This window comes from Calliphora vicina, chromosome 1, assembly GCF_958450345.1.
Source record: "Calliphora vicina chromosome 1, idCalVici1.1, whole genome shotgun sequence".
NCBI lineage: Eukaryota > Metazoa > Arthropoda > Insecta > Diptera > Calliphoridae > Calliphora > Calliphora vicina.
In genome coordinates, this window is record NC_088780.1 from 86331921 (window position 1) to 86353949 (window position 22029).

General features: G+C 30.1%; 1 protein-coding gene across 1 annotated transcript; it reads right to left on the bottom strand.

The window, feature by feature from the left end:
* Positions 1–728: 728 nt before the first annotated feature.
* On the bottom strand, positions 729–1617 carry LOC135951300 (larval cuticle protein A2B-like). The gene is made up of 2 exons (XM_065500925.1): positions 1612–1617; positions 729–1403 (listed from the first exon to the last, which is right to left on the bottom strand). The coding sequence occupies exons 1-2, from the start codon at positions 1615–1617 to the stop codon at positions 783–785; spliced, it is 627 nt and encodes a 208-aa protein (XP_065356997.1). The 3' UTR covers positions 729–782.
* Between the last annotated feature and the right edge of the window lie 20412 nt (positions 1618–22029).

A 22029-nucleotide genomic window follows, 5' to 3' on the forward strand; every position in this document is an offset into this window, starting at 1 on the left:
CTTGAATTGTTAACTTTAACGTTATTATTTGTTTTTCTTTAACAATAAAATATTAAAAAACCTACATTCTTTACTTTTTTAAAAAATTTAAATTATTCGAATAATTCGATTAATTTTAAACGTGTGATCGAACTATTTGATCAAGTTAAAATCTCCTATACGAATTATTCGTTTTTTTTTCTAACAAGAGAAAAATCGAACAATTTTTTAGCAACCACTAAAACGTTATTCAATTATACTCAAATTTTCTACACTTGGTTTTTAGATTTTCATTTATGTTGATATTTAGTTACTTTTTAAATATGTATTAATTTTACTCGAACAAAATAAGCTATGTAAATATGCATTTTCTCCATGTGTAACAAGCGTTAAGAAATACTTGCATCTCATCTTTAAGTGGTTAAATAACATACCTGTATTTTTTCTTTCTTAAATTAAAGTGCTTTTAAAAATCAATTTTAAATAATAATAAACTAAAAAAATAAATGAAGTGCCTGACGCTTGCAATAATGTTACATTATTCCTTTAATGGCTGTTTATTAACAACAAAATTGAATGCAAAAAATAAATGTGTTAATAAAATTAGCAAACCACTTGATAAATGGAAATTGTTAAGATTTAAAAATCAACATCAGAAGAAAAAAAAACAACAACACAGTCCTTTATTAAATTTTGCCTTAGAGGAGAAAGTCCAAAAACCATGAAATAATGGGAAAAAACATTAAAAATTATTTTTAAAAATTCTCTTTATTTAACAATTTTCAACATTAAACATTGTGGATTTAGTGATGATAATGAACGTAGGAAACATGATGAGGTGTGCTAATCGATGTCTTAACTAAAGCGGGAGCATGATGGACCAAAGCTGCTGGTGAATGATGTACTACAGTGGGACTATGGTGTACAATGGCTGGTGTATGATGATGGGTGGTGGAAATTAAAGCTGGTGACGATTTAACAAGTGCAGCCGAAGGCGAAGAATGCAAGAAGTGTAGAGTATGAGGAGCTTGATGATAAACAGTGGGTTGGTGATGATGCACCACAGTAGTAGTAGTAGGCTTGGGTGCAATGTATTTGGCGGTTTCAGTAACAACTTGTTTTGGCACAATTATTTTAGCAGGCACACTTTCCAAACGTTCCCGACGGACCACAGCTTTGAAGCCATTCACAGCATCCGAAGTGTAGTCAACAATACGTTTGTAACCATCCGCATCATTTAGGGTGTATTGACCTTGCACATTATCTCCATCACGAGTCTCAGTCTGAGCCTTAACGTCTCCAGTTATAGAATCATCCACACTATACTTGAAGTTATAATGAGGATGAGAATCGAAATTCTCCGAAGATGCTTCAGGCAAAAGACCAGCAATAACTGCAGCAACACAGGCAAGGACTAATAAAACCTTTAAGAAAAATGTTTGTTATTTCAAATACTTGAAAATTTATTTGTATATTTATTATTGTATTACTTTTATTTGCATTTTAAAAAAAATATTGAGTAACTTCTTTGTATGTCGAAGGAATAAGCGTTGTAAGTGAACTGTGATCTTGTGTCCTGCAACACATCATTTTTATATCAATAAAATGACACTGCAAGTTTTGCATACTCACACTCATCTTATTGAAGACACACACACAGTAACGCGCATTCATAGTTCATAATTATGGTGTTGTTGTCTTCTTTAGAGAGTTTCATCAATGACCCACTGGCCTAAACACTCAATTCCTATAAAAAAAATACAAATATAAAAAGAACAGGTACTTAAGTTTTGCGGCAAGGTCACCACCATTCATTCATTCTGCATAAACACACATCCTCAATTTACTCACATTGGTTACACAAATCATCATTATCACCACAACTACCAATATTATTTACTTGACCTTAAAACCGTTTGTTCGTTAATGCATCCATCCATCCAACTAACCAACCATTAATTGTTGCCTCCGCGAATTGCATCTGTTGCGTCTTGGATTTTGTTTTGTTCCATCTTCTGCACAAACTCGTACATATCTTTTTTTTTTGAGCATGCCAACGAACCTGTTCCTTTCACTGTCAATGATTTCGAATTTAGCAGTGGTCGCAATTAGAATTTCAAGCTTCATTTAATCAAACTTGTTTGACATTTTCCCACTGAAATTTAAATACCATTTTATTTTACAAATTGTGCTTACTTTTATCCACATTATAAAGTAAATACTACATTATTACAGTTGTGTGTTCGTATAAACTGTTATACTTATGCCTAAAAGTATGCTAATTTTATTTTCGATTTATAGTTGCTGTGTTAACAGTTTTATGTTGCGCTCTAATTTTAAATACGAATAACAAGTGATTTTTGGAAATTTACATTTTATTGCGAGTATTTTGTTAAAGAAACCAGAACACTGCGTTCTACTAAAATAGGTACAGTTATAAATATTTAATTTTTTTCTGTGGTATATGGGATAAAATAAATATAATTATAAAGATTTTTGGGATTTTCGCTCCAATTTTTAGGAATTGCGGGATTCGAATGACAAATTTAAAATTTATTTTTGAATCTAATTGAGATATTGACTTGAAACTAATTTTTCTTAATATTTGCAATCCGATTCAAATTTTGATAAAAATTTTAGTTTTAGAAACTCAATAAATATGTAATAAAATCTTTATTTATTAACAAAACTCAATGAAATTTTCAAGGGTTTTTAATTTTGTCATTCTAAATAACTTGTCAAAAGGTCAAAGCGAATCCCGCAAATAAAAATTGGAGCGAAAATTGGTAAATGGTATTTTTACAAAATTTTCCATAGGGTATACATATCCTTCGGGGCTGGGAAAATACTTTGGGGATAAAAAGGGAACACATCAAGGTTTCCAAAGCAGCTTTCCGTTTTCTGATCCCAGCTTTTGGATATTAGAACATGTGGCCCTAAGTTTAAATATTGATAAAAAATAGGTCAAATTCCACAGGGCGCAGGGGCGACATACTCGAAAAAACAGGACATGTTTTTTACACCAAAATATTCTTCGTGAAGTTACCTTACAGGAAAACATAAAATTGTGATATATTCTTAAAGAAAGTTGTTTTTAATAAAAAAAAATACATTTTCGCCCAAAAAACAGCAAAAAAATATTTTGGATCCATAATTATTATTTCCCTGAAATCTTTTGTATATTATTGGTAATTTAGTTTTCTAACTAACAAAAAAAATACGCCATATATTTTTAAAGAAGCGTAAGGCCAACATTTTTTGATAGTAGTGGAAAAAGAAACATATCAAAAAAATCATTTTAAAAACAATAAAAACTTGTAAACTTCTTTCCATAAGAAAAAAAACTAAAACAAAAAAAAATATGTAGATTTTCGAAAATTTCAAATCCAAAATGCTGGATTGAAGGAAAATATATAATGTAATAAATATTCAATTAATAAATCAGTATGTACATAGTTATAAAAATTAAAAAAAAAAACGTGAGACGGTAAAAACGCTACATTTGAAAAGAAACTTCTCCAAAACAAGATAATAAAATAGAATGAGAGTTTAAAAACTGACTTCCCGGGAGGTTATCAATAATCTAAAATAGGAAATAGCCCCGAGATAAACACTCCTATTTCTAAAAAACAGTACTGGTCGTGACAGAATTGGAATAAGGATAGGGTATTCAATCCGAAAAGAATATTCTTCAAACTTGTATGATTTATACATGGAAATTCAAAAATACTTTCTTTCGAATTGAATTGCACAATAACTCCCTTGTTCTCTTTCGGAATGAATCCAAATACAATTTAAGAGGCAGTAATAGGAAAGGGCCCATATTGGAAAAAAAAATCTAAATATTTATTTTGATAGATATGCCACTCGCATCCCACTAAACGATCAAAAGGGTCTTCAAGGAAAATATCTCATCTTTTATTTGAGCTAAAAAAAGGGTCCATTTCCGATCTTGTTGGTTCACTTGACATGAAATGCCCCATATAGATTAAGATATTTTAGAAAGAAAATCAGTTGATAATATATAAAAATACCTTGCATATTTTTGATAACAGATTTGATGGGATAATTATCAGTTTTTTTCCCTACTCATGCAGAGCATTATGTTGGAACTAGGAAAATAGGTTATGGGAGGGAGGAAATAGGGAGTAATGTTTGTGGACATTCGATTTGAACTTTACTACATTGAAAATGACAGAAAACACTTCAGCGGGATGTTTGTTCCACATACATACGTACAGTACAGTTGTATTCCATCACATTCTATTATCATGCTCTGAACATCAACACCGTCTGATTTCACAATACTTACACCACCCATAAATACGGATGAAGCGACATGGTCTGTCGTTCGTTTTTGTGACAACATGCAATACTGGATCTTGCGAGCATTGAAAGGGACCCTATTCGCACGACCTCATTCAAAGATTGTCAGAAGGTCCTGATTAATCATCCATGTTTTGCCTCATTGCCCCAATCTCCGACAGGCTTGGTCTGTAATTGAATGAATATGAATGGCAAATGTTGCTGTCATCTTGCCTTGCGATACCCCTGAATTTATCTTCTCGTGAGGCAGAAGGACTGCAGTCCTTCCATGAAAATTTGCCTCGCGCAGAACCCTTCAAACCTAAATATTTTTCAACTTCATTCTTCAACTTTGGAGCACTTAAACTGGGTTTTTCTTTTACTTTGCGAACACTCCATCTCTTATCTGCATTATTAAATATTTTATTTGGCGCAGCTCTACCCTTATCGTCTATTCTATTTTCGTGGCGAAACCTTTCTATAATGTGCTGGACAGTTGAGGAACTAATTGCAACAATTTCGAAAATTTATCGTTGGATTTTGGTCTGTTTAAAATAATGAATCGCGTCTTTCCTCTTCTCAATGAAGTTTGTTTTCCCATATTTAAATTTAATATCTTTTCAACTTATTTTAAAAAAAAATATTTAAAAATTACCTTAGTTTAGCTCCTAAACTCCAGAGAAAGTATAAAATACACTGCATCATTTAAGCTGTGAACATATTTTATCGAGAAAATTATTTTTTTCATTAATATTTCTTCAATTTGTTATTTTTTCTTCCTCATCATTATAACAGGACATACATTACATTTTATATAAAACTAGCTGAACCCGGTCCGCGTTGCTGGCCCTTACAATAATTATGTTTTATACTGCATCTCGATTTGAATATACAGTGTCGGACAAAAAAAAGCACGGACTTCACCGACCTGATATCGCACCCGAAACACTGAGGTGGTCATTTGACAATGTTGTAGCAGATATCTATAAGTACAGTGGCATGAGATGCCCTTTAAAAAAAGAAACGGATGTATTTAAGGCAAATGGGATATTATATTTATGAATTCATCTTAAGGACAGGGGATATACCTTACTTTTTTTTATCTACTCGGGAGCAAACCACATACAAAACATGAATTTTCCAAATGTAAGCCAGCAATAGTCAACGATTCGTTTTCGCAGTTAGTGGTGACATCAAAATGTACATTTCTTTTTATATATAAGATTTGTTTGATAAATTGAATGAACATTGACAAATTTTCGATTTCCTAAAATAATTTTACATGCATCAAATAAGCTGTGAGTCACTGTATATTTACTTTACCTATTAAAACTAATCTAAATATTAGACGGGACAATTATGAACAAAATCATCCTTAAATACTGAAACTAGAGAAATGCTTACAATACACTATGTGTCCAAATCCAAAATTGTGGCAAAAATTATTTCCAAGGGATCTAGCATCATAAAACTTTGTGTAGACCCCTGTTGTTAAAAAATTGTCAATAACTCCCCCTCCCCTCTTTTCTGATAACCCCAATATTTCAATCTATATTCTCATAGCTTTTTCAATAATTACCATTTTAAAAAAGTTGCTATTAAACAACCCCTCCCCTCACTTTTCTTATAACCCAACCACCAATTCACCAACAATTTTCCAAAAAAAAATTTCAATTTATATTCTCATAGCACTATTTACAAATAGGATTTCTTCGTTTGTTTGGCGCTTTATTGGGGCTCCGCTATAAGTAAATTTTGGGTAAACAATTGTGCATTGCATGTCTTTGGCATTCGCTATAGTTAAAAAACTTGCTACATTAAGCTTTCATGCTTCGGTAAAAGTAGTTACAAAACATTTTAGTATGTTTCTAGAAAAAAGAAAATTATTTGCTTCAGTGCAAGTAGTTGCAAAAAATTTGAGTATGGAATGAAGTCTGACCTTCCCACAAATAACCACATATGTATCATTCCTTTGGCAAATGCAGGCAACTTTGGGTTATTTCTTTACAAGAACAGTGACAGTCATTTGATACATCGTCTGATGGGTAGTGCTGATAGGTTTATACATCAGTAGTTCCCATCATTTTATTAAGGGCAATATGACAAAACTGATGTAAATATTCATGTACATGTTTTCTCTTTCCAACTTGTGCCGTGTTACACGCAGAGAAAAATATAGTTGGGCATGGTTACTGTAACCATTTCAATATTGTTACAAGTTTTTTAACTATATTATAGTCACAGTAACCATTTACATGATTGTGGTAACCATAATATGGTTAACTTACAATTCACATGATTGTCTCAACCATATATATGGTTACAGTCATAGCTGTAACTTGTAAATATTTTTATTCAAAATATTTGCAAAAACTTAATTATTTTTGAATTTTAGTTATATTTGAAAACATAAATTTATATTGAAATCATTCTGTATTATTCAAAATAGGATACTAATTAACATATATCTATTTAGAATAAAAAGCATTAAATATTATTTGATTTCAATAGAATACGATATTAAATAAATTATGCTTAAAAGTTTTGAATAAACATTTATAAAATTATACTAATAGTATTTGTATTTTAGTACCAATAAGTTGTATTTTATTTATTATGTAATGAATAGATTTTAAAATATTCTAATCAATATGAAAACATATAATTATTTTCAAATTGTATTTTTATAGTAAAAATTAAATATTAATTTAGTTTATTCAACTAGTTATGAATAAAATATTATTTTACTTATTCGAAAATTTGGTGATAGATTTTATTCATAGCAATTTTCTTTGAATAATTTTATTTCTCCAAAAAAAGAAAAATATTTAAATATTCAACAAAAAAATTCTGAATACTTTTTTATTCATAGAAATGTTCATTGAATAATTTTATTTGTGAAAATAAAGTCAAATATTTAACAACAAATTTTTGAACAATTTTATAAAGAAATATTTTTGTTTGTGAAAAAGAGCTCGGACAATGAAGATTTTTCTTCCGATGATTATGAAAAATATCCTTCGTTTGATATGGAAAAGCAAAGACTATGCTCAAAAATAATTCAACTATATTTTGAAATTAAAGAAGTAAGTACCATAATTTTATCTGTCCAATATTTTGTATTTAATACGATGCCTATGTAAACGACCAACCGCCATACTAATATAATTACTAATAAAATGTTATAGGATTTAAGCTTAGTAGATCGTATTAAACCGTGAAATATATACTTTAATATAACAACTTTTATATATTCCTGTAAACCATATTTAGCTGAATGAAAAATACAAAATTTTGGCTTTATGTAAAATGTGTTCAAAATCGTTAAAAGGAAGCTCGAAATCAATTAGTATGAAATAAAAATATTCTTTAACATTTATTAGAATTATTTCTATTCAGTACTTTTTGGAAAAATAAATTTATTTGTTTCAAATTTGTGAGAAATAAAAATATTTCTAAAGTTTTATTAGAATTATTTCTATTCAATCATTTTTTGTTTGAATAATTTTAGTTTTTTGTATTTTGTTTGAATAAATATTCTAAATAAAATAGTTGATTTTGTTTGTATCTAAATGAAATAAATTTAAATTTTATTCAACTTTATTTTGTTTGAATATATAAAATTTTACTATTTTCTAAAAAATATCAATATAATTTAATTAAACTAATATAAAATGATTTTATTTATAATTTATTTGGTTTTAAAAGATATAAATATGTATAATTTTAACTGTAAATATTATTATTAAATTAGACAAATACTTTATTTAACTAATAAATAATTTGGAAAATAAATATTTATAATTTGAAACAAAAACTAAAATAATATAAAAAATATTTATATTTTTTATTTTATTCACAAGTTACAGCTATGGTTACAGTAAACATATATATGTTTGTGATAACCATTTATATGATGAAGGACTTATCATATTATGGTGCTCTCGGCTTAAGGCTTATCATAATCTGAGAACAACATATTATGATAAAATTATTCATCATAAATATGGTTGCCACAAACATATATATGTTTACTGTAACCATATATATGGTTGAGACAATCATGTGAATTGTAAGTTAACCATATTATGGTTACCACAATCATGAAAAACTTGTAACACTATATAAATGGTTACAGTAACCATGCCCAATTATATTTTTTCTCTGCGTGTATGCATGTGTTGGTAAATAAATTACTAGTGTGTTAGTTTCCATCAGTCATTTCTTGTAGGGTTACTAAAAAACCGACTTCGCATACTATAAACTTTTTGCATTGACGGTCTTCGACCGGGCACAAAGGTTCTCTCCTCTGGGGTGTATCTAAAACCGACTTCGCTCAGAAAAGATTACCAATAAATTTTGATAGAGGAGATAAAAAAAAGACATGTGTATCGACGTTTTGAAAGTTTACATCTGAATTTCATTTGAGGGGGAGTTAAAGTTTCCCAACTCTGACACATTCTTATTGTTAATCGGCATAAGAAACCATGTGATCCTTACATTTTATCTAAAATATTACGGAGAACATTTTTGTAGAATATGTTAAACCTCTAAATCCTCAATGGGTCTTTTTTGTCCTTCTTCCAAAAAAAGAGCAAAAACCACTATTAAAATATGGGTTAAAATGTTCCGCAAAAATATTATCCGTGAAATTTTACTATAAGTCCCTGAATACACCAAAACGGAAAATTCAACCAGAAAGTCACAAATAAGACACAACTAAAGTGAGCTTTCATTTTTAATTTATTAAGAATTTTTTTTAAAGTACCCCAAAAATTTAGCATGACAAATAAATACATAGTTCAAATTTAACTAAAAATCAATATTATCTCTATTATTTTACCTTCTATAGCAAATTTGATTACATTTTTTAGCTCTAGGCGATTCCACTTCATTACCATACAATGTTCAGCATATTTCAGCGATAAGCGAATGCATGCTTTTGAATTTATAGCGTTCTTCAATGGGTGCGCATGTCTGATGAAATTTTTGACCAAAATTCAACAAAAAATTATTTTTTAAATTCCCATATGGAATACTTTGAGAACCAGTTGTCAACAGAATCTGATGAGCATGGTGAACAATTTCATCAGATGAACGACATTGTATCATAATGAAGTGGAATTGCCTAGAGCTAAAAAAATATAATTAATGAATACTTCCTATTCAAATTTGCTATCGAAGGTAAAATAATAGAGATATTAGTGATTTTTAGTTAAATTTGAACTATTTTTTTTTCATGCTAAATTGTTGAGGACTTTAAAATAAAATTCTTAATAAATGCGAAATTAACCCTAAGCTCTCTTTTGTTGTGTCTTATTTCTGATTTTCTGGTTGAATTTTCCATTATGCAAAAAATGTTTGGTAAGCGAAGAATAATTCCACTTTTGTAGTTCATTAATTCATTGGTTCGGATTTGGAATTATTTCATTTCTATTGGGAGTTATTTCGCTTATTTTGGGACTAATATTTTTAAAATTATGAAACCTCCAAATATTGGGAGTTTTTTCATTTTTCAAGTTTGTAAATTATTTCATTGGGAGTTATTTCACGGTACCGAAGGTATGTATTCTTAATATTAATTATCATAATAAACAAATCTAAAATGTTAAACCATTTTCAAAGACATGTATCCAAATTTAGCATCAACTAGTTTCAGATAATAGAATACAAATCACCGATCTAATGTTCTACATCATTATGTTCAATGTCCTTAACAAAATCTATTAAAATATCAAAGAATATTTTTCAGTAATCATTCATTTAAAAAATCCATTGCAAAATCCTGACACAATTTCAAGCCAAGGTAAAATATCTTATTTATATTTGTATTACCTAGTTATTATTTATTTAAACTAAAACCCAACAATTCAATTTTAACACATTTACACAATGACGGAAAATCTCTTACATGTTTCTATTCGATGTTGTTTGTTTTACAATTATTTGCTCAAGATTACATTTCAACGAGACACAGCAAACTGATGTCGAAAAGACATCTTAATTCCAAAGTACACGTTGATACATACGACTATAAGAACTAAAATCAATAGAACCAAGAACGAGTATTAGAGAGTGTGAATAGCTGTGTGAATGTGTAAATAAATCCTGTAAATTTGTACATCCATCAGAGGGTAGAAAAGCAAATTCTAGGAAATTTGAAAAAAAAAAAAACAAAATCCAAAACATACAATTTGAAAATGTGAAATAAAGAACGAAAAGAATGAAGGATAGAGTGAGCCAGCCACAACCAATTGTAATGGCGCATCATTTGCTTGTCTCTGATTGGTTGATTTGAAATTATTAGGTGTAAATATATTCTATTCACTCTAACTGTTGTAGTTGGTTGGTTGCATTTTACCTGAATTGGTTAAATATATTCACACTTATACATACATATATATGTATTTGTGTGTAATCAGGTAACACACATGTTAAGTGATTTTCAAAACAAGCAAAAAAAAAACTGCTTCAGATTGAAAACAACTGAAATACAAATTGTTAACAAAAGTTAAGGGAAACTGGAATTTGTTAAAGGATTCAATAGATGTTTAACAACATCCAAGTAGACTAAATTGATATCTCAATTATGAAAAACGAATAAATTTAAACACAATACATACTTACAAATGTTTATCTTATTAGTACTCGTAGGTATATACTAAATTATTTGACAAATAACTCGAAGTTTTACAATATTTTTCATATGTTATTCGTATTAAAAAAATTATATAAATGTTCGTATCTTGAATGTTTAATTTAATGTTTAACATCTGCATGATTATACTTAAATTAAAGATTTATTTTTTGGTAGATTAGCGTGATCATAAAATACTATCTTCGAATATTTTTTTTGTTGGTTAAGGTTATGTTTTTCTGTAATTGACAGCGAATGACTGAAAAATTTAATTTCCTGCTATAAATATAATTTTTCTTTTTGTATTGTTTTATTATGGCTGCACAGTGCGGCTAAAGCTCCCTTTATGCGGCCAAAAGTCGAAAAATTTAAAAAATTACCCAAAAATTGGGTAAAAAATTAAATTAATTGAAAATTTATTAAAAATCAACAATTTAAAATTGTGGAATGCAATAGGGCGATGCTCATACTAAAACAAGTAAGAAAGTATGGTCGGTAAAGTCCAAACAAATAATACCCTACACTGGGTAATTTCAGTAATTTATGGTCTTATATGGGAGCTATGACTAATTATGTACCGATCATTTCGTGACATGACTTCAGTATATATAAAACTTATTGGAAGCGAAATTTGTGTAGATACTAGGGTATTCAATTAATCGGGTTTCTGGTTTAATCGGTTAATCAAACAAATAATTAATCGGGTTTAGATTTATTCGGTTAATAATCGGTTAATTTAAAATTATTCGATTAACCGAATAATTTCTATTTCAATTTTAAATTGAAAATACAACAACGAATTTTGTGTACAAAAACATAAAAAACAGCAATTTGCTGCAACAACGTCATAACTCAAAATCCATGTTTTTTGAACTGAGTAATATAACCTTTCATATAGTTTTATCAGTTTTCAAAAAAGTCAGTTATTTTTTGTGTGAGAGTGCTTTTTTGTTGTAAACATCAAAATTAAAATTCATATTTTCTCGTATATTTGATAAGTAAAAATTTGGGTTACATACAGATTAGAAAGATATTTATATTTCTGAAATCGCAAATTTATTTAAGAAATAGTAAAATGTCATAACATTCAAAGACGTTTTTCATCAAATGAGTTGTTTAGGGTGTTAGTGAGATCTTCTGAAATAATTTTTTTATAAAAAGAATATAATTTAAACTATTTTTTTCTTTAGATTTAATAAAACTTTTCTTAGAAAAAAACTCTTTCGCTGATTATATATGTTGGAGAAATCAATCCTTTTTGTATTGTTTTAGATTTTGATTAATTTAATAGTTTCGTTTAGTTACGATAAAAGACTCATTTCAAAAAAAAAAAGTTTCGTCTATACTTGTAAATTTAAACAAAGTTTCAAAGACATGTAAATTAAATATGTCAGTTGTTATACATACTCACTAATCATGTCTATTGGATGTTCAAAAAATATCTAATTTTAATTTGAAATTTGAATTTAAAGGGAAAAATAAATACAAAACAATTTTTTAAAGTCCAAAAAAAAAGGAATTTCGGTTAATCTGTTAATCGACACAAATTAATCGGTTTGTTTGTTATTTGAAAATCGGCAATTTTAAATTATTCGAACAGTTAACCGTAGTAGATATCTATAAATTAAACAGTTATGCCCGATAAAGTCCAATTTCGGGAGGACATTGGTATGGGGGCTAGGTTAAAAAATGAACCAATTTCAGCCAATTTCAATAGGCTTCGTCATTGCGCTGAAACAAATGTATACACCAAATTTGGTCGAAATATCTTCAGAATTGCGAACAATGTTTACATGGCCAGACAGACGGACGGGCATCGTTTAATCGACACAGAAAGTAACCCTGAGCGGTGTTTCCATCGGCTTTCGCTTATCAAACCCAATTCTTTTTTAAAAGCTGCTTGTATATTTTCATTATTTTTTTAAAGATGCTTTTTCTTCTTCTGCATAAATGTAGTAAAAATTCAAAGCACCGAAAACAATTTAAAGTTGTACAAATATTCAACATGCAGCTAAGCGCAGCTGAATATTATTTATTTGTTATACAATACTTTTACTTACTACCTCCAGTAGCTTAGAGAACAGGATCTAGCAAAATAAAGAAGAATTCACTCAATCATATCCATTATGTTTGAGAAAAATTGAAAAAATAGTCCTTACATATAATTTTTCTGGAAATTTACACTCAGATATAAATTTTACTTTTTGTACTGACATTCAGCTGTAGAATACATTTTGTTTTGTTTGATTTGCTTGATTATAAAAACTTTGACACGTGTTTAACGGAAGCTCCTACTAGTCGATCTTTCCTACGGTAGTGTGACTTTCGTGTGAAAGCCTCATTCAAACTGAAATTTGGGGCAAGCTATGAACATTTTTCAATTCCTAGGGCATTCCTTTAACAAACACAATGACAAAGAACTCCCAACTAAGAACTTGCTTTTTCGCTGCACTCTGTGTTGTATTATAGATCCTAATATGTTTTCTTAAATTTGTTGCAAATATATGTTAAAAGTTCAGCGAAAATCAATTACAGACACTGTTTTCCGATTGTATTTTGCTTACTTAAGGTAGGATCACACGATTGCCGTAATGCACCAATTATTGGTCTATTTTATACGTCAATCGTGTGAGTTCACAACTTATTGGCTCATATGTCAAACCACAACAATATTGTGCTTATTTGGCCCAATCAAATGCAACCCTGGTGCGGCAATCATGTGAATGCTTGATAGGCAACATGCACCAATAAAAAAGTTAAAAATACATCAATATTTATTGTGTTCTAGTGCGGCAATCAAAGAAGACAATTAGCGCCAATATTAATTTTTGTAAATGAAATATTATTTTTGTGAGCCATTCCCTTACCCACATACATCTTTTTACATTTCTTTATTATTTTTTTTATACGATAATTAAGGTCAATGCAATTTAGTTAGTTTTTATTTAACAAATAATTTTTTCACAAACAGTTTTTTGTTTACATTTATGTGAACAAAACAAAATTTAACATCTAGCACAACAGCTGTTTCTCTGAGTTGCCGTAAACTAGAACAATCGTGTGACTGGAATGCGACAATTATTGCCACCAAATCGCTTTGCGCCAATTTACGACAATCAAATTTATATAAAATGAGGCAATCATGTGACTGCAGAGAATTTGATTGGGACAATTTCTTTATTGGGCCCCAATTCAGCACAATACAAATTGTATTAAATTGGTGCATTGCGGCAATCGTGTGATCCTACCTTTAGTATTCAAATTCGCAACTTAGAAATACATATAGAAATTTACATATGTATAAGGACTGCGATCGAAAAAATCTTAACACAAGTTTATCATTAAAACTTTTAACCTAAGTATTACATATTTGATTTTTTTTATCAAGTTACCTTTTTTAAGCATGTCAGCTATTATGTTTAACACATTGACTGCCACGTCGGACACATATGTGTGACACTGCACTATGTGGTTTACGCCACGTCGGACACATATGTCCGACACGACTTTTATTCTCTCTAGCCATGTCAGACAATAGTGCTGGATTTTAAGAATTTGTTCGATGTTGTCTGGAAGTTCCTCATCAAAACTGTAATCTTCACATTCTTCATCACTTTCTGAACTTGTACTTAGTATTTTTTCTAACTCAGTATCCCATAAAAAATTCTTTTTCGCCATTTCGTAAGACCCTCTTATTTATAAAAAAAATCTGTTTCTAAGCAGTAAATATTTCTGACAGTAGCCTAAATTCCAATATTGACGTTTTCGATGAGATTACGCAAAGAAAATGCTGTGGCCCCCAGCATCTTATTTGCTGAAAGTGCCTTGGCAGTCAATGTGTTAATGTCAATTATATTCATTTGTTGTTAATCTGATTAAAATGAGTGACCAGAAAAAAGTGCGTACTAAATATTTTCAACAAAACTTGGTCGTCAAACTGATTCCAATGTTTTTAAACAGTAGCGGGAGAACTTGTCCGTTGATAGAAAATTTAATTCATGTAAAAAGAACAATAATGTGGTATTTGTACATTTAGCATACATAATTCTGAAAGTAGAATGTAGTAGAGAACCAACATTTACTACCATTACCAGTATAATCGTAATTACCTCTAACGCTGTTACATAAATAATTTAAAACTATCATAATATATTTTTTTGATTTTAATAATTGGTTTATTGAAATTACAGAAAAAGATGGGGGTATATTCAAATTATCATTCCGAAATATTCATCGCAGACCCACAAAAGTATATACATATATTCTGGGTCCTTACGAAAATCGATCTAGCTATGTAGGTCTGTCTGTCTGAAATTTTCACAAATACTGTCTGTTGATATGGTTTGTTTGGTATTGAAAATGGGCAAGATTGGCCCATGATTTCGCCTAGACCCCATACAAATGTACACACAACAAAACCACCCCCATCCCATTTAAGTCGTTATTATTAAAAAGCGTGCCCGAAATAACAGCATATATTGAAATAAGCCAAAATACCTTTATCGAAATTATATTTTCAAATAAATATTGATTGTGCGTTTTATGCAGGAGAGATGATCTGAATATTTCCTTATAACATTCGGATCATTTCCGAAATTAACCTAAATGGAACAACCAAGGGCTGCATTATCGTTTCTACTGTTTTAGGGTCACGGCAAATATTTGAAGAAAAAGACGGAAACACTAAATAAAATATATTTGAATTTAGTTTCATTTTATTTGATGCTGTTTGATCTAAAAAAACACTCGTAAGAGTAAACAACGTCAAACAAAGTGGTTACGCTTTTTTGAGTAAATATTTGGTTTGTGTGACCCTACCATAAGTTTGACCACATAACGATATCAAAAACAAATAAAAAAGTATGGTCAGTCAAGCCCGATCATATAATACCCTACACTGATTAAATGAACAAAAACGTGTTTTCTTTTAAAATATCAATAATTTATATTCGTGAGTGATTTTCGTAAGTGGGTCTTATATGGGAGCTATGACCAATTATGGACCGATCACCATGAAATTAAGTTGTGGGATTTATGTCTATACGAAAGTTATTTATGTTGAGATTTATGTTGGTGTTTGCCAACATTTTTAAGAGATTTATGCACGTTAAAGTGACTTTTGGAAGCGGGTCTATATGGGAGCTATGACTAATTATGGACCGATCCTAACAAAATTTGGTGACATGAATTTCGTATATATAAAACTTATTTGGAGCGAAATTTGTGGAGATACATATATAAATTAAACATTTATGACCGATAAAGTCCAATTTCGGGTGGACATTTGTATGGGGGCTAGGTGAAATAATGGACCGATTTCAGCCAATTTCAATAGGCTCCGTTCTTGGGCCGAAAAAAATATATGCACCAAATTTGATCGAAAAATTTAATCGACTCAGAAAGTGATTCTATGTCGATCGCTATATTTTAATTGATAAAGGACTATTTTCCTGTAATAGTCCTTTAAACTTGGATCTCAAATAAACTGATATTTTTCTTTTGTAAGAATATTATATGACTATATACATCATTTAAAGAAACTTCTGGGGAATGTTTTTGTAAGAAAATTGTATTGAATTTTTAGGAATTGTTAGAATTTTTTTTTTTTTATTATTGATTTTTATATATCTAGACCCTAGTGTAACAAGAAATATAGTAAATACAGATCTTTTTAAAAATTTAGTTTCAGAAACACATGAAAACGTATTTTTTTAATTTTTTTATTAATGTTTTTTATATATCTAGACCCTACTGTAACTTGAAAAAAAGTTTATATATATTATATTGTTTATAGGGTATTTAAAAATTTCATTTAAATCATTAGTCTTATATTGAACTATGTTGTTACAATTGTAGCGTAATATCGCTTCACGTTGCACAGTAATTTGGAAACGTTTTATTTTGGAAATATTTCGGTAGCTCCTGAAAGATTTGATATTTGACATTTCACAGTCAATGCTGAGGTGTTTCTGCGTTGCTTTGTGTTTACATGAGATCAAGGTTGGAATGGCAGCTAGTGGGCGGCCCCAAAGTTGTTCACCTCGGACCTACAAAATTAAAAAAAAAAACAGAAACCCTATGAGATATTTGTGGTGAGAATATTTTTTTTAATTTTTAAAAAATTTCACTAATACAGAAAATATTTTTTACATTTTTTTCGCAAAAATATCTTCATATGTTTTCTCTTATAGAAAACAAATTATATATTTTATTTAAATTAATCAAAAGTTAATAAGATACGAAGTTGGGTAAATAAGTCCGTGACACTTTTAATGAAACACAGGTTTTTGGATAAACAAATTATTTTATTTGTCAACATAGTCTCCTTTGAGTCTCCTTTGTTTGATTGTTTTGATTGTTTTACCCTTTTGAAGGTAGTCAATGTGGTTTAAAACGGTCGCCATGACTTTATCCACCTTCGTCTTCTTTAGATCCGATTCATCACGAGTAACACACTGTTTTTGCTGCTATTTGATTTCTGGTGTGTTGTGGTGGATCCACGTTTTGCCCTGTTTTCGTCCATATTACAGTTGAACAACGCCAAACACTCTTGAATTCAATGATCAAAATTTGTCTTACAAAGTAAATAAAAAACTCTTTCCTGTCCTTGCCTTAATACGCTTTATAATTTGACACTAACATAACGGAACTTAATCGTACCACTTTAACGTTGAAATCATGATTTATTTTAACTAAATCTTAAATATGAATAGTGCCTATTACATTAAATTACTTTATGTTATTTTGTTTTAACAATTCTACTAATAATTATGTAGCTAACTAGTTGTTAGCTACATGACAACTAGTATACGTTGCTTGATAGTTTGACATTATCCAAAGCTAGTAAAAATAGTATAAACTAGCAAGCAAACGAACAAAGGTAATAAATATAAAATTAATTTAATAGTTTCAACAATAAACATTAGCGCCAATATATTAGTGCGTACCTTAAATAAAATCTACCATTGACCATTGGAGTAGATATATACCAGGTTTGGAGAAAACTGAACATATCCCCGATCAGAAGTAGCAACCAAATATAATATTTCTTTTACAACCACTTGTCGTGAACGAACTGATTAAATATTCATTAATTTATTAACTCTCTTAAATTGAGACGTGTTTTTTAGACTTTATCAAACAACTATTAACTTTACTTTACTGCCTGTCTAAACAATATGGAAACAAGAATATTCATCAAATTGTGCCTTTTTTACTTACCGCAATGATTAATTCATGTTTAATTTTTTAACGTCCAAATATTTTTTGTGGTTGTGGGTTCATATTTGCTAATTTAAATTGACACCAAAGGGCGCCTGTCTATACAGTAAGAGTGTGTTGACAATTAACCCAATTGCTTCTGGCTACAAAAGCACTGGTGTCCATCAAACTAAGGTGAAAGGCGACATTATTCTAAATGGTTTAAATGAAGAACTTTTTTATGAAATCCAAAGAAATGTATTTATTACAATGAATAAATAGTATGAGACAATGTCAAAATTGAATTAAACATTTACAATGATCAATTTGTTACCAAAAATTAACGAAAAACCATTTGACCACGAAATGAGTATTAAATTTTATGTTTTTATTAGAAAACAATAACATTAATATTTAAAGAAATAGGGCTAAAAAGCAAACGTTTGCCGCTGACAAAACGACGAGGCGCCACAAACTCAAATCCATCAATTACCATGTTACTTTATTCACAAATTACCATTGTAAGTAATCAAAAGTGTAACACAAAAGAATGTTGTACAACGCATAGTTGACGTTGGCTACCTCATTGACAGACATTCATACGGTATGGATGGTCTGCCTTGTTGTTTTTTTTATTTATTTATTGAAAAGTATCACCAGTGAGTTACACACACACAGACATACATATTTCAAATGGCTATTCTACGCACCAGTCAATCATTATTAGAGCTTTAGAAACGACATTGATGTTTGAGACTCCCCAGAAACTTTAAAAACATGAATTTATGTAAAAGACTCTAAAATTCAAAAAACGCCTAATGACATTTTATTTTATGTTTTTAGGAGGGTCGCGTGGTAAATCTCATTTAGTTTTTAACGCAAGCTTATGAAAAAGAAAGACTGACTACAACTAACTATGACCAAACTGATGCATTAATGAGATTATACTGCGAATTAACTCTTAAAAGGAATGTAAATAAACATAACATAAGTGTAAGGATTTCATATATTGACTTAAGAAATAAAGGAATAAAAAATGTAAGAGTAGATCTTTGTGTAAAGCCCGAACGTATACGGTGCTGCGTGAGATCTGACGACTTTTTATTGAGTTAGATATTAAGAAACGAAGTACTGTTCGTCTAGGAAACACCACAGCTTTTTACTCCTACTGAAGTTGCAGAGACCAATTATGCAGCAAATCCATCTAAGGCAATAATACTGCAGTTGCAATATCTTGGTGAGTGGGGTGTCTGATAATACCCAGCGGATCAAAAAAAGGCTAGAGTCATTCCAATTCTTAAACCTATGAAGGAAGCAACTGGGGGATAATAACACAAGCCGATTTCCCTTCTACTACCTATTGCAAAGACTCTAGAGGCCCTTCTACAGCAAGGTGACCGTAAAATACACATAACCACTTTAGCATTAATCGCCATTTCCATTCAGATCCCATAGGGCTTAAACTAGCAGTAGCCTTGTGAAGGAACGATCCATGTGGTAATAAACTTGTCGAATTTCTTCGAAATCTTCAGCCATTGCGCTGTGCTGCAGGATATCATGTAGTCCTCGATACCGGTCGACATAAAGAGATGGGTCAAAAACTATCTGAGTGGCCGTCAGAGTTTAGAGAAAAAAAGGAGTTTCTCAGAAAGAGGTCCTGTCGCCACTCCTATTTAACTACTACATTTATTAAATCTCCTCCACGGGGAGTGGAAGAGATCTCGTTTGCGGACGACTCCAGCATTATGGAGATGATCCATTCTGTCTGGAGAATGGTTATCTTGGAGAAATACACTTCACGAAATCTGAAACACTCTTTGCCACCTGGACCTAGGAGGTAAAGCTCAATATTGGCGTCATTGGAGTTCAAATTCCGACTGTGAATCCCCCAAAAAAGGTAAGTTTATAGAGAAGCCGCGGTTGCAGGTCGCCCAACGCTCGTAGCAGACTCGGAGAAAATCATGTCGCGGTAAAAAAGAATAGTTTTGGCACAACTGAGGTCGATATGCAGCAACATTAATGCTTACTAGTCCCATATAGGCCGTCCCAAATTGATGACCCACAAGCTGGTCCCCATAATACCCTTCGCATTTCCAACAACCCAGCCAACCCTACTTCACTTATTCTAATGGATTTACGAAACAGCGCAGCTGATACAATAACCATCTGAATTCAACTTTTGAAAATCAGTTTTTCGAACATAAGTCAAAGCATTTATATTCCTGAATTGTAGCCGGCTTCAAATCTCAGCATAGATAAATTTAAGTATGTATATTAGAGTGACAGCCGATTTTTTTTTTAGATTTCAAAGAGTGCCGGGTGGATTATTGTGACACTAGGCCTAAATGTTAAGTGCTGAAAATTTGAGCCAAATCGGGTAACGATCTGGACGCGCATCGAGGTCAAAGTTCAGATATAAGCAAAATTATACTATTTATGTGAAATAAATAGGTGAAACTCGTTAAATTTCTGCATTGTTTTCTAGAAATGTATAGATTTAATTATATTAATGAATATTACATTAAAAAAAATTTTTTGGAAGTTAACCCTGCATCTCCTTTGGGTCAAAATGACCCAAAAACTGTATTATCGCCAAAATTCGGAAAAAATGCAAATTTTTCAGATATTTTAAAAATTTTGCTACTAAATAAATACTTTTGCAATTGAATGCAAAAGAATCGAAATGTGTACGCAATTATCGTTGTAATGAGATATAAATGACAAAACTTGGTTAAAAAATGTTAAAGTTATTACAAATTCGCCAGACCATTAACGTGTTTCAGGCCACTTGGACAAAAAATTTAGGAAAAAAAATTAACATATTTCGAGAAAAATTAAAATAAAAGCTAATTTTTATATAAAATATATCCGTATTTACTTGTGTATGAGTTTTTGTCTTCGTAGGATACCGTTAACCTATTCGCAGGTATGGCCACCAAAAAATTTTTTTTTAACGGCTGTTTCAAATTTCCATTTTCAAATTTTTAAAAATTTTGTTAAACAAATTTCAGAATTTTTTGATCATCACATTGGGATTTATTGAGATCAAAATAGGGAATAAAAATATGAAAAAATTATGTCAATATCCCTTACAGGTTTTCCGTACCTGAGATTTAAATTTTGCGATTTTCAAGAAAAACTAATTTTTTGTCCATATTTAGGCGAATGAGCCCAATTTCCTTAATGTTATAAACTTTAAGTAAAACCTATTCATAATATTATAGTCCTTGTAATTTTAAATATGGTCTGAAAGTTTTACTAAAATCGGAAAACGATAACCTTAAATCGTTAAGGTCAAATGTCAAATTTTTCAATATTTGGAATTTCTAAAGAAAAGATAGCGAAATGTTATATATTTTTGGGCCGATTTTAATGAAACGTGAGCAAAATATACGTTGGGGTCTAACATTTACAACAACAGTGCAAAAATGGATTTAATCCTTTAAGAGCACTTGGGGTCAAAATGGCTGTGTTTTTAGTGATTTTAAATGTTGAGGGTAATTTGGACCCCAAGTGCTGCTAAGTGTTAATTTCCATTTTTGTGCTGTTATTTTAAATTATGGACTTTATGTTATACTTTCCTCAAGTCTCATTAAAATCGGCCCAAAAATATATAACATTTCGTTATCTTTTCTTTAGAAATTCTAAATATTGAAAAATTTGAACTTTGACCTTCACGATTTAAGGTTATCGTTTTCCGATTTTAGTAAAACTTTCAGACCATATTTAAAATTACAAGGACTATAATATTATAAATAGGTTTTACTTAAAGTTTATAACTTAACGAGTTTCACCTATTTATTCCATATAAATTGTAAAATTTTGCATATATCTGAACTTTGACCTCGATGCGCGTCCAGAAATCGTTGACCGATTTGGCTCAAATTTTCAGCACTTAACTTTTAGGC